A 12,190-nucleotide genomic window follows, 5' to 3' on the forward strand; every position below is an offset into this window, starting at 1 on the left:
TTTTTTATTTATTTTTCCTTGAATATGCATATAACTATATAAGTATTGTATTCTTACACCAACTCGAGACTTGATTCAGAAAATGTTTTATCTTATATATGCAACTGATTTGAAAATAGCTTATTTCTGCAAAGCATATACTTAGGCGTCGGGATAATATACTTTTATTATTTCAAAAATATTTATCAATCATGAGATTAATGATTAAATTGCCATAGTCATTGCTTAATCTATTAGCCTCTGATAATATTGCCGCAATGCAACAGATAGAATTTATCCTTTTGCTTACCCAGAGAACCAATAGCATGCTTCCTTTTTTGGTTGGGCGCTTATTTCCGCAAGTTTGACTGAAAGTTGTGGATCTCCTTGTTCTACGTGATATCATGGTCGATTTGGTTTATTCGGAAATAAAATGATTTTTCAAGGTTATGAACAAAATTGGGATTTCGAGAAGAAATTGTTAATTATGCGCCTTCACTCGTGGATTAGAATTTGGTGCCCAAGGTTTGCACTCTCACTCGATTGATCAACAAAAGATTTGAGAAATATCAGAGGTTGGATTGGAGATTAAAGGTCGCAGGCAGTGGCGGACGCATGATTTTTTCGTTGGGGGTTCCGATCTCCTATTAACACGTAGGGTATTTTTTTATGTCGATGTAACCAAAAGTTGTAACATTATTAAGATACGAGGGAGGTGAGTAATGAGATAATTAAGTTGAATAATGATGTATATTTAAGTTGATTTTTTTTTTGCATAATAGTAGTAGTAGAAAAATAAAAAATCATCATAGAAAATAGCTAAAAGAAATTTGAAATTGTCAATTATTCCAATAAAAGAATTTTTTGTGGGTAATGGCAGTAAGAAATATAAAAAATATCGTAAAAATACTAGTAAAAATACATTTTAAAATATTTAAATGCTAACCAAGCTTGAAGAGAATTGAACCCTGGTTTTTATGATACTAGACTTGAATGCTTACCAATTGTGCTAGCAAGTGAATACATAAACATTATGCATAGTACAATATATATTATTGAAATTGTTGGGGGTTCCATGGGTCCCCCAAACCCCTTCTTATGTCCGCCACTGGTCGCAAGTATGTTGCTTGGTAAAGCTCGGGGTTGGACTTTTCTTTTTCTTCTCCCGTGGTTGGCTGCGTATAGGGAATGTGGATGCTTGGTTGCTCGGTGTTTGTCTGTGATATGTAGGCTTTGTTAATTGTTTTTCTGCTGTTTTTGCTAGCTTTTATTTCCCCTTATTTTGTTGGACCTTTGCTCACCTTCTATGGTTTGAGTCTTTCTTAAATAAATCAAAAAAAATGAAAGTCGTACGACTTGAAAATTCTTTTACCAAATATCCAGCATCATATTCTTGAGGAAATTTGCGTTTTTTTTTCTAATGATAAGAAGATTTGTAATTGCTTGGTCAAGAAATCAAATAAATGACAATTATGTTCCCCAATTCTCGGTCGTTTTTTTTTGTTTGGGCAAAATCAGAGTGGAGGTTCCCAATCAGAATGGAGGGTTTCCAATTGAACAGATGAATCCTTATTATTTTACAAAGACGCAATCCTGAAGTGCGTATTTAGTGAGACACACATTGTACAAATGCATAACTGCAACATGCATTTACGAAATGTGTAATATATGTAGAACACGCATGTACGAAATTCGACCGATGGACGAGACCAAAATCCCAAATTCGACCTCATGTTTTCAGCATTTAAATTGCTCCCTATCTTTCCCATTCCAAATTCTCCGAGATATGTGTTCATTCTATAAATGTAAAACGGAAGGCTCTCCAACACCACAAACATTCTGAGTCACTAATACACAATCACAACATTACTAAACCTTAGTACTAAATTTAACAATTTCATACTAATATATTTACCAAAAATATAAATAACGTCACAATTACATCCAAAATAATCCATTCAACTTCTATATAAATTAAATTCAATAATATTTCTAAACCATAGATGTGGAAAATGTGACGAATTTTCTACAAGTCAGATAAACTCAATATTAACAATAGGCAATAGTAGTAATATAATATGTAAAGAAAAAACTCAGCTTATCGGAGAATCACATTCGCTAGAGGAGATGAAGTTTTCGAGTCGTGGGGTTTTGCTATTCGAATGAGGGAGAGAATTTATATTTGAATTTATATTTATGTATGTTACACATTTTGTACATTGGTGTTTTAGTTACGTATTTGCACAACGGGTGTCTCATTGAAACTATAGGAAAATGATGAATAAAATCTGAGAATTTTCTTTCAAAAGTAGTATACTTAATTAAATTGCAGTTTTATTCAATTAATAACGAGACAAGATATTTGATCCCATGCGTTTGTTTTACTGTGTCATTTCGATGATGAGTTACGTGGGAAATTGAGATTGTTCTACAAGGCTAAGTTAGTCCATTAAAGATACACCAAAATTCGTTCATTTTTCGATGAGAATTTGAAATTTGAAATCAAGTACATATCAGCTTATTTCATGTAAACGAAAATATTAACTGAAAAAATGGCATCTTGTGTATTGCAAAGTTGAGTAGTTGTATAGGCAAAGAAACAACAACCACATATTCACCAAAACCACTGACAAATATCTCTTTCTATACATGAATTTCTGGTAAATAAATGGTCAATTTCAATTGTAAAAAAAAGTGAATGCTTCACTTTCTCTAATACTGACAAATAATACATGTTAAGGCCTCGTTTGATTGCCCTGATAGGGTGAGATAAGGCATTGTATCTAGGGTATATCTTGTTTTTGATTGCCCTGACAGTGATCCCCAAGGACCCGGTATTCAACCACTTACCCGGTTGTCATTATGATACCAAGCAGCTCATTCTGTATAAGTCTACCCCAGTGTTCACCTCTGATATCTTTCTATCTCACAGATCCAGGTTGTGTGTAGCTTGGTTTATTGTCTAAAAGACCCCTCATTCATGTTTGAGCTTCAAAGCAAATTGGTTCCCGCATCCGAGTTTTGATTATCGGCGACAATTTTACACCCCACAGATTTTTGGTAATCCTTTTCCAGCAGTCGCAGATTTGAGGTAATTTAGCGTGCAAAATTTGTCATTTCTTAAGAATTGCCTTAATTTGATATGAATTCTTATCATTTTTTCATTGTCTCGTTTAATTTCGTTGCGCAGCGCCTTCCTATCTGGTTCCGCTGCCCAGAATTGGGAATTTCTAATCTGAGGTTATTCGCAATGGCAAATGATGACAATTTCCGTAAGGTATGCAAACTATCAACTTACCCATACAAATTCGAATTCAATTTCACGGTTCTGCATATTTTTGGGCGAATATCAATGCCCAGTGGTTATGGCCGCCCAATGGCTTCATAACGAAAATGCTGTGTTTTCTTAATCAGTGTTCAATTATTCTTTATGGTGTAAAATGTAGTGACTATGTGGGGTTTTGTTACTGGAATACTCGCCACATTTATTACCCAATATTTGCACTGGTTTATTTGAACTTGCTCTGTATTGCATATTGTGGTTATCATCAAAATCCAATTTGTTGTTGCATTTCCATTTTCTATTATCCAGTTTGACATGTGCATTGTCTAGTGCCGCTGAGTCGACATATTTTCTGAGTCTTGTGTTGCTGTGTGGTTTAATAAAATCCAACTTGTGTAAGTAGTTTCAAACCCCGAATTCAAATGGATGTTTGATTTGTGCTTACATGCTTTCCTTGGCCAGAATGTGAATCAGCAGAATGACATGGCCACCATAATGTTTTTGCTTGAGGAAATTATACGTAACTATCAAATAAACTTGCTGCTCATATCTTTTATGATCACATTGATTGGCCCGCAAACCCGCAAGCGTAAGCGCTGGGACAGGCTTGGCCAGTCTGTGGTCCTTGATTCTATTCCTGCTCACGTGCGGCACCTCGATAGACTAGTTCGTGTAACAGATAGAGCGTGCATCGACAATCTGAGGATGGATAGGAACACCTTTGGGCGGCTGTGTCGTATTCTCCGTGACCGTGTCGGCCTAATTGATCAAAAACTAGTTACGGTTGAAGAACAAGTATCCATGTTCTTATGTGTGCTTGCACACCATAAGAAATCTCGCATAGTTGGGTACAATTTTATGCGTTCATCACAAACGGTGTCAAAGTACATACACATTGTTCTCCGCGGAGTTCTCACGCTGCATAGTATCTTTCTGGCAAAGCCCACACCCATAGATGAATCGTGCTCTGACCGAAGGTGGCAATGGTTCAAGGTAAAGTGATTTGAATAATCTTACATTCTATTGGCTGTTATGCGTTAATGTAGTGTGAGGTTTATATGCAGGGTTGTCTGGGCGCATTAGATGGAACTTATATACATGTACGCGTCCCAATTGCTGACGCTCCTCGATATCGTAACCGAAAGGGTCACATAACAACCAACACTTTGGCGGTGTGCGACCCACAGCTCCGATTCACTTACCTCCTTCCAGGTTGGGAAGGATCTGCCGCTGATTCGAGAATTCTAAGGGATGCCGTCACCAGACCGTTAGGTCTGAAAGTTCCTAAAGGTGCCCTCTTATCATTAATCAATTGAACACTGCTTTGAGTTATTACATTAAGATGTCCTAATCAGATGAAACACAAGTTGCAACTGTGTTGTGCTTTCAAGTGTATATTCAATAATTTCTTTTTTTACTTCCTCATCAGTCTTTGACCAGATTTAAATTGATATTTATTAGTGCATTAAGTGGGTATTGAATTAAGTAGAATCTTTTTATCTAATAAGATGGATAGGTATAAATTGAATTAACTTGAAAAGTGTGGTTCATTGCAGGATGCTACTACCTATGCGACAGTGCCTACGCAAATGCGGATGGTTTCTTGACACCGTACAAAGGTATACGTTACCATCTTAAGGAATGGGGGGTTGGAAGACAGGCACCACAGACACCGGAGGAGCTGTTCAATTTAAGGCATACAAAGGCGAGGAATGTCATCGAACGATCATTTGCCGTGTTGAAGATGCGGTGGGGTATACTCCGATCTGCAAGTTTCTATCCCATAGATATTCAAACTGGACTGATAATCGCATGTTTTCTGTTACACAATTACATAAGAAGTGAAATGGTGGTTGATCCTATAGAGGCTGAATTGGGCAATGAGACTGACAATGACGACGAAAGTGACAACGACAACACACTCGGTGGTGATCATATCAGCTGTGTAGAACCAACAGCTGCCTGGACCAAAAAAAGGGACGATCTTGCAAGGGCTATGTGGGCAGAGAGAAATCGTTGATAATTTGTGGTGATTGTTGGGACCTTTGTTATGTATGAACTTACTAGTTTGAGTTTTCCCTGTGGAGACATGTTTAAAAACGCAGTTACTCCTTCTGTCTCTAAATGATTTATTTTTGGTCTTTTTCTAGTTATGATTGAACTTATTATAAAGCATACATGATATATCAGAATGCATATCCAGATTTTTAATGCTGATTATTTAATAGTTGATTGATGGAATGAGATAATCATAATTGTTTAGAAACGCATTTTACCAAAAACAAATTCATTACACAAACTTTGGCATAACAACTTGCCCATTACCCATTAATCTGAATGAGATTAATTGTGTAAAACCGTCACATACAGACTCCCATACATAGCAAACTACCATAGCAATTCTAACAATCCGAAAGAGAAAATTTGGTGAACTATAATCACCCCACAACAAGCTACATAATAAGCAACACAATATCGTCAAAGACCACCGACAATCTGCCAACCTACGGGCGATCAAACCACACATAAAACTGGACGTCATTCCGGTCAATTAGTTTGAAATGGCAGCGAACACCTACGACCAAATTGTTACCATATTTGAACCTTCTCCACCCGCGTTTCACCCAAATTTTAGAATCATTGTGGTCGAGCACAATGTACCAATTGTCTCCGTTCACATTAAAGTAAACAGGGTCATTCAGGGCAATCATGCGAATGTGCTGCCTCCAAAAGGCGAATGGAATCTCTAACGTGCGGTTGATGTTCGACGGATCAAGCGTAACGGTGAACATCGGGCAGCCATCGTCATCTACAACCCCCTGGTCGGGAGCATAGTCATCGTCATCCGAGGAGTCACCCTCTGTTCCAGATGGCACATAGTCGTCCGACGTATCAACATCTGGGACGTCACTGTGATCGGACTCACCGGGTACAATGGCTTCTCGTATAGTGATGCATCAGCCGATGTGATTGTCAGCAAAAAAGAGAAAAAGTAAAAAATTTTAACAATGGAGTTGATATACACACACCTTGAACATCCCCAATTGGAGGGCAGCCGGTCCGCGGGTTATACCTTTTGACATGGAATATACCATCGTCGACCATAGTGAAGGTAAGGAAATCGTCGTGCACAATGTTGTGAATGATCCGAAAGTCTGACCAGCCAGCGTGGAAGTGACACCCACTCGCTATCTTCAGCAGACGAACAGGCCAACTCCTTCCCCGCGGCATCACGAGGCGACAGTCGAAAGGGATATTCGCTCCATGAAGAGCCACAAATTCCGGTGGAAGGCGCTTGAAAAATAATATCCAATATATTAATTTGTCTACAAAACAGAGCATAAAAGAACAGAGAAAGCAGAGGACAACAAAACCTTACCAACTCATTCAAGCTAGTGTCTTCCGAGAACTTCTTCATGAAAGATGGAAGCCTAAGGTAATCGATGGCACCATTATCACCCATACTACCTATTCGCCTTGCTATGTCAGTTTATTTGCTGGATGAATATAGTGGGAAAGGATGGCCTATTTAAAAACTAAAATCAACAATTATGACTGTGCATGCGATATGATGTGATTAGCCCAAACACTGCCCCCTTCCTGCCATCTAGTATAAAGAAAAAGAAGGGGTTAGCTTTTGGTAGCTTTGGGTCATATAAATGCAGTCCTTGAAATCGATCACAAGACGCCACCTTCTGCATATTTTCAGGCATTTCACCCGCCCAATCAATGAGTGTGAAGATGTTATTTTGGAAGTATATGAATAGATGTTACCCGTGATGAAATAGTGCAATTAAACTAAGTTCGAATTGCCTAAATAAGCGCTTAGTTATCGGCAATTATATTTGAAACAATAATGACTCTCCCTTTTTATCGATTCTAATGAACCACTCCTTATCATTTAATCGATCGTATATGTGTCTAACGTTAGCTAATATTATTTAACTAATATGTGTGGTAATTAACAAAAAGTATATAGAAAATGGAGAGAGAGGGAAGAATATTTTTATCTAATAAAATATACAAGGCGTATTTGGATAGTATGTGATCGTCAACAACATGTATTTTATTGTACTTTATAATGGCTAATACATTTTACGCACCGATTTAACGGCACATTAAAATATTAGTATATAATCTTGCATATCACAAGAGAATCTCAACCGAATTGATAAAAAATATCACACACATGAGTTCCATTAACACAAAACATTTGTGGGTTCCAGTAATACATATTATAACCCATTAAATAATATTTCATATGACGAGGCAAATGTTGATGTTATTTTCTATACTTTTTTTTCTCCAACAAAATTTTCTTTAATAACACGTATTGAGTACATGCAACATTCTTATTTTACATTGTAACACGTGTGTACATAAAAAAGCTACATGAATGATAATTAAAATTACAATTTCATATGTGTGGGAGTGTTGTGTCGAAGTGATTTTTTTATTGTGCATCCATCACCTCGTATCTACCACACTGCTAAGACGCAGTGCGCATTAAGAACGACGAGGAACATAGAGTAGACTACGCCGTCTAGAAAATATTAATATCTCAACCACACACCATTAATGCAGCCGGTGGTGCTTGCTGGAAAACAAATCTGCATATTAGTCGATAGAACCACCATAAAGCAGTATGCTCATCATCCGTAGTAACCCACTGCCCAATCCACAATGAGCTTCAACATTCCTCCCCAAGCAATGTTCTTCTATAGAGGAAAATGGACGTTAGAGATGGATAGCATGCTACTTTCGACACTAATCACTTTGCGAAGCGGACGTGAATGGGATGATGCAAATGTGCCGGAAGATGTGCTCCGCAATGTCCGTTCAGTGATTAACCTTCCTTTTGGGGTTGAACTTACCACTGAGGACATATCAGTTCGCATTGCTTTGTTGAAGGCTCGGTATCATAGGTTCAAAAAGTTGGTGAAAACTGATGGAGTCCAGTGGAATGTTGATGAGCATTTCGTGAGTGCCGCCGACTCAACTTGGAAGCTTCTTTTCCAGGTTCTTATAATCTCTCAGAGTATAACTTCAAACATCTTATTTAAGAATTTGTTGTGAATTCTCATTTGAAAACATTCGCTCATTGATATCACAGAAGGATGCTTTAGCCGCTGCATATTTCCATCGGGACGAACCAGAAGCCAACCTTCTCGCAAGTTTCTTTGGGTTAAACGATGTGAAGGTCGAAATCCTTCAAGAGGTGATTACAATCTCGGACACCACTAGGGAGGTCATAGAGTTATCTGACTCCAACGTACCGGACGCACCGAAACGAGGAAAGCCCAATGCTTCACCTGCTGACTCCGATGAAGTCACCTCTCCGATGTCGTGTCCATCCCATGGTGTTCGCCGCAAGCTTTTCGATGGCGAAGTTTCATGCTTGCCCGACCTTTCTGCTTCGGCCCCTCCTTCCCGCTTGAAAACCGGAATAGATGTTATATTCTCTTCACCTAAAGGCTCGTCATGTGCATCATGGAGTCCTCCTCCGAAATCACGCAAAGGAGCCCCATAAATCAGCCATGTTAGGGCCACGTTGATCGTTTTTCAAACTAGTTTTATGCTTTGCTTTTAATGGCTAAGGGTTAAGTAGTTCAAGATAATGTGTGTTGGTTAACTAGGGTATCATGTGGGTGTACGTGTGCATTTCAGAGTTTGTTTGTATGTTTTGTATGTGGGGTTCTTTCATGCTTTTGTTGAGAAGTTGTGTTACATCGTAGAACATGATGGATTATCACCACAGTGTAATGGTTATTTATGAAATCACAAAGCAGTTAGTTTTATGGATGAGTTTTAACTACATGGATCACAGTTATCACCGAGTATCACATGACACAAAACTCATAAGTAAAGGAAGAATAGTAGGGGGCATGGCTGCCAAATCCAATATTACATAAGGTTCGTCAAAGAGGGTGCAAAGTTAGAACCATCTACAAAAGATAAGGAGATGTGGCGACGCATATACTGTCACAGATCCTAATATCATCCACAACTCATTCAGTCAAAATATAACATACAAGGTCACTGAATTCAACCAGAACGAGGTAATACTAATCAAAAAGAAACAACGGTATTAAGTTCGACAACACACAAAAGCCCAGTTACCCATTTGTCCTGCCGCTGTGTCTTAAAGCTTCCCATCGGTGTCCAAAAGATCAAACACAAAGGATGCACGAGCCGTCTCGGGCAATCCCTGTCCAGTAGTTCAGGCTCTTTCACAAGCTTCTTAGACACATAGAACTGTAGTTTAAGCGTTAGCCCCGAAATACCTTTTAGCTGATCAAAAACCTCGGTCCGCTTGGTGCTAAGATCGAACTCATACCCAATCCGACTTGAAATCTCTTTCAAGCGCTCGTTTGTGTCAGTGTGAATCTGACCCATTAGAGTGATTATTCCGTCCATCTTGTCTTCTACTTTACGTTTTTTGATAACTTTTTTGGGCACCTTTTTGGCTGCCCCAGATCCAGATCCTGACCCGCCCGTTGCTGCAGATCCTGACCCGCCCGCTGCTGCAGCAGTGCCTGACACCCCCCCTTCCCCTGTTCCAGCCGGTGCGCCAGCAGTCAAACCACCTTCGGTAACGGATTGGCTCTCGTCGACCATCTCGGGAAGGACCCCTTCTGGGAATACTTCGTCAGGAAACAGCTCTTCCAATGTCATGTGCTGAGATATCCCATCCTCAGTCCCGACTTCAGCTTTACTCCCGTAGATTTTACCAACTGCTTCACCAAGGTCTACCCCGCGTTCCCCATCGGCACGATCCGTACCAAAAACCTCCTTCCAGTCCTCAAATTGGGGCCAAGACTTGTTCCTCATATACTTGGCATGTTTGTCCTTCTGTACACAAACAATCGGCACAAACAATTGTTCAAAAGTATAGCAGATAGTTACTGACTCAGCCATTGGATGCCAATAAATTAATGAATGATATCAGTCATGTGTTCCCAACAATTTAAACAAAGTATATGAAACTATTAATCCGGTTGTGGAATATTATCACATACAAAACTAGAAGCAAATAACAGAATACGAACCTTGACAAAATGTGCCCATTGCTCATCATCACATTCAATTCGGTACTTGCCGTCTGAGTTAAAGCCAATGCCGCTGTGATTGAGCATCATCTTAAGTGAACCGTAATTCCTCTTCCAAGTAGTTATTTTAGAATAGATGTGCGGGTGTGGCATGATATCAGTATTTGGAAATTCGCGCTTTATTGCCTCCCTCGCCCGCACAAGGTAACCTGTACGGTAACCATTGTCGGACTTCCAACCGTTGGCAACCAACTCCTTCAGCGTTGCCATAAGGATCTCTTCCTCCCGGACCGACCAGATGCGTCTCGACCGATCAGCTTTCGCATTTGCGTTGGTGGCCAAATCGTTGCTGCCTACACAAGTAATCGACAACAATGGACCCCGTAGAAATTACGTTACGGTTACAAAAATATAATGAGAATATACACATAAAAGGTGAACAACGTTTACCCTCTGGGCTTCCATCATCTTCGCTAATTCCATTGTGGTGGGAAGCCATACCAATCAAACTACAAGATATTGAAAAAATGTAATACAATACATAACATCTAATATCATACAACAAATTACCAACAAGGATTTAAAAGACAGCCGAAAACAAGCTTCCCAGAGCTAAACCCTAAAAAGATAGCTTTTTATCCAATAAATGAATTTTAATTGGGTGATTTAAACAATCAGTGGTACAAATTTTGTAATCAGTGATTTTAGCGACACAGAATAAGTAATTTGTGTTGAACCCTGCCTCACATGGAAGCCCAAAACACCGTGTAAACCGAAAAATTACAGCAACGAAGGCGGAGTGATACCGTTTGCATAAAAGCTTACCTGCCGTCGATGAAGTTCAGCTTTCAAGTGTGCAAATTGCAACGATCTGGGTGTAGACGATACTGATACTTTTCTGGAAGCAAAATAGAGAATGGGCGCGGGATTAAAATTTTGGGCGCCTTTCTGCTTTTGTTAGGAGGGCTGGTAGGGTTTACGGGGAGAAAACTGTAAATATGAAAATAACAGGAGGGCAAGTATGACAAATATCATTCTTATCCGTAGTTCTTTTGTGACAAAACAAAAACAGTATAAGTTATCTAACAACATATGTCAGGGCAAACAAACACAAGAATGAGATAAAGCCTAACACCCATATCTTGCAAACCCAAACACAACTACCCTATCTCACTCAACCCTATCAGGGCAATCAAACGAGACCTAAAGATGACAGTTGCAAGCCTTTGTGAGTGCTCTCTTTTTACTTTTAATAGATTTTCAATTTCATATACAGCATTTTATTTATTTCAAATGTAGACTATGTAGTGGTGGGAATGTACTAGTACGCATAAAGATGGGAGAAGTAAACTAAGATGAAAGATTATCATATCAACCAAGGCTGTGTACTACATTCACCAAAGAATGCATGCATACTTAGTTGTGCATTTTGTGTCTATTCTTTAAAATTTCTTATTTGACTTGAAGCTGACGTGCGACACTTATCTCTTATAATTGAGGCTAACATATTATAATGTCAAGGTGTGTGTACTGGAACTGGAGTACCATTTTGTTTGTGTTATATTGTGTTTATCCACTGCTTTTTTCTATAATAATTTTAGATTTATTGTGTTTGTCCGCTGCTTTTTTCTATAGTAATTTTGGGTTGAATATTTGCGTTTGACGACTATATTTGATTTTTTTTTTTCACTAATCTAAACTTTTTTATACCACTCACCATTTTTTTTCAAATGTTATATCGTTAGATGTAGTGCATTATGTAGATTTTATATGATGATGACTATAAACTTACCAACCTTTTTCCTTACTGACATTAGCAGAAGAGAGAGAACATTTTAAATACTACTACCTCCATCCTTGAAAATTTGATACACTTCAC

General features: G+C 38.6%; 3 protein-coding genes across 3 annotated transcripts; 1 reads left to right on the forward strand and 2 right to left on the reverse strand.

The window, feature by feature from the left end:
- Positions 1-5,595: 5,595 nt before the first annotated feature.
- Positions 5,596-6,852, reverse strand: LOC125192254 (B3 domain-containing protein REM10-like). Its single transcript, XM_048089777.2, has 3 exons — positions 6,642-6,852; positions 6,292-6,556; positions 5,596-6,200 (listed from the first exon to the last, which is right to left on the reverse strand). Exons 1-3 carry the CDS (start codon positions 6,723-6,725, stop codon positions 5,767-5,769), a joined length of 783 nt encoding a protein of 260 aa, XP_047945734.1. The 5' UTR covers positions 6,726-6,852; the 3' UTR covers positions 5,596-5,766.
- An 849-nt stretch (positions 6,853-7,701) lies between these two features.
- LOC125197201 (uncharacterized) lies at positions 7,702-9,060 on the forward strand. The gene is made up of 2 exons (XM_048095914.2): positions 7,702-8,281; positions 8,376-9,060. The coding sequence occupies exons 1-2, from the start codon at positions 7,946-7,948 to the stop codon at positions 8,790-8,792; spliced, it is 753 nt and encodes a 250-aa protein (XP_047951871.1). The 5' UTR covers positions 7,702-7,945; the 3' UTR covers positions 8,793-9,060.
- A 271-nt stretch (positions 9,061-9,331) lies between these two features.
- On the reverse strand, positions 9,332-10,810 carry LOC125192284 (uncharacterized). Its single transcript, XM_048089819.2, has 3 exons — positions 10,762-10,810; positions 10,312-10,664; positions 9,332-10,114 (listed from the first exon to the last, which is right to left on the reverse strand). Exons 1-3 carry the CDS (start codon positions 10,808-10,810, stop codon positions 9,332-9,334), a joined length of 1,185 nt encoding a protein of 394 aa, XP_047945776.2.
- Positions 10,811-12,190: the final 1,380 nt, after the last annotated feature.

Source organism: Salvia hispanica, chromosome 4, assembly GCF_029641045.1.
Source record: "Salvia hispanica isolate PSC_SH4W2 chromosome 4, Shi_PSC_v1, whole genome shotgun sequence".
In the NCBI taxonomy this organism is placed as follows: domain Eukaryota; kingdom Viridiplantae; phylum Streptophyta; class Magnoliopsida; order Lamiales; family Lamiaceae; genus Salvia; species Salvia hispanica.

What these genes read in the sequence shown, in the direction of transcription:
- LOC125192254 (XM_048089777.2), bottom strand. Translation starts at nt 6,725, where the DNA reads ATGGGTGATAATGGTGCCATCGATTACCTTAGGCTTCCATCTTTCATG. An exon ending in ACACTAGCTTGAATGAGTTG is followed by an intron (nt 6,557 to 6,641) that starts GTAAGGTTTTGT and finishes TTATTTTTCAAG; the next exon opens with CGCCTTCCACCGGAATTTGT. An exon ending in TCCAATTGGGGATGTTCAAG is followed by an intron (nt 6,201 to 6,291) that starts GTGTGTGTATAT and finishes CTATACGAGAAG; the next exon opens with CCATTGTACCCGGTGAGTCC.
- LOC125197201 (XM_048095914.2), top strand. Translation starts at nt 7,946, where the DNA reads ATGAGCTTCAACATTCCTCCCCAAGCAATGTTCTTCTATAGAGGAAAA. An exon ending in CTTGGAAGCTTCTTTTCCAG is followed by an intron (nt 8,282 to 8,375) that starts GTTCTTATAATC and finishes TTGATATCACAG; the next exon opens with AAGGATGCTTTAGCCGCTGC.
- LOC125192284 (XM_048089819.2), bottom strand. Translation starts at nt 10,810, where the DNA reads ATGGCTTCCCACCACAATGGAATTAGCGAAGATGATGGAAGCCCAGAG. An exon ending in AGATGATGGAAGCCCAGAGG is followed by an intron (nt 10,665 to 10,761) that starts GTAAACGTTGTT and finishes TTACTTGTGTAG; the next exon opens with GCAGCAACGATTTGGCCACC. An exon ending in AATGGGCACATTTTGTCAAG is followed by an intron (nt 10,115 to 10,311) that starts GTTCGTATTCTG and finishes GTTTGTGTACAG; the next exon opens with AAGGACAAACATGCCAAGTA.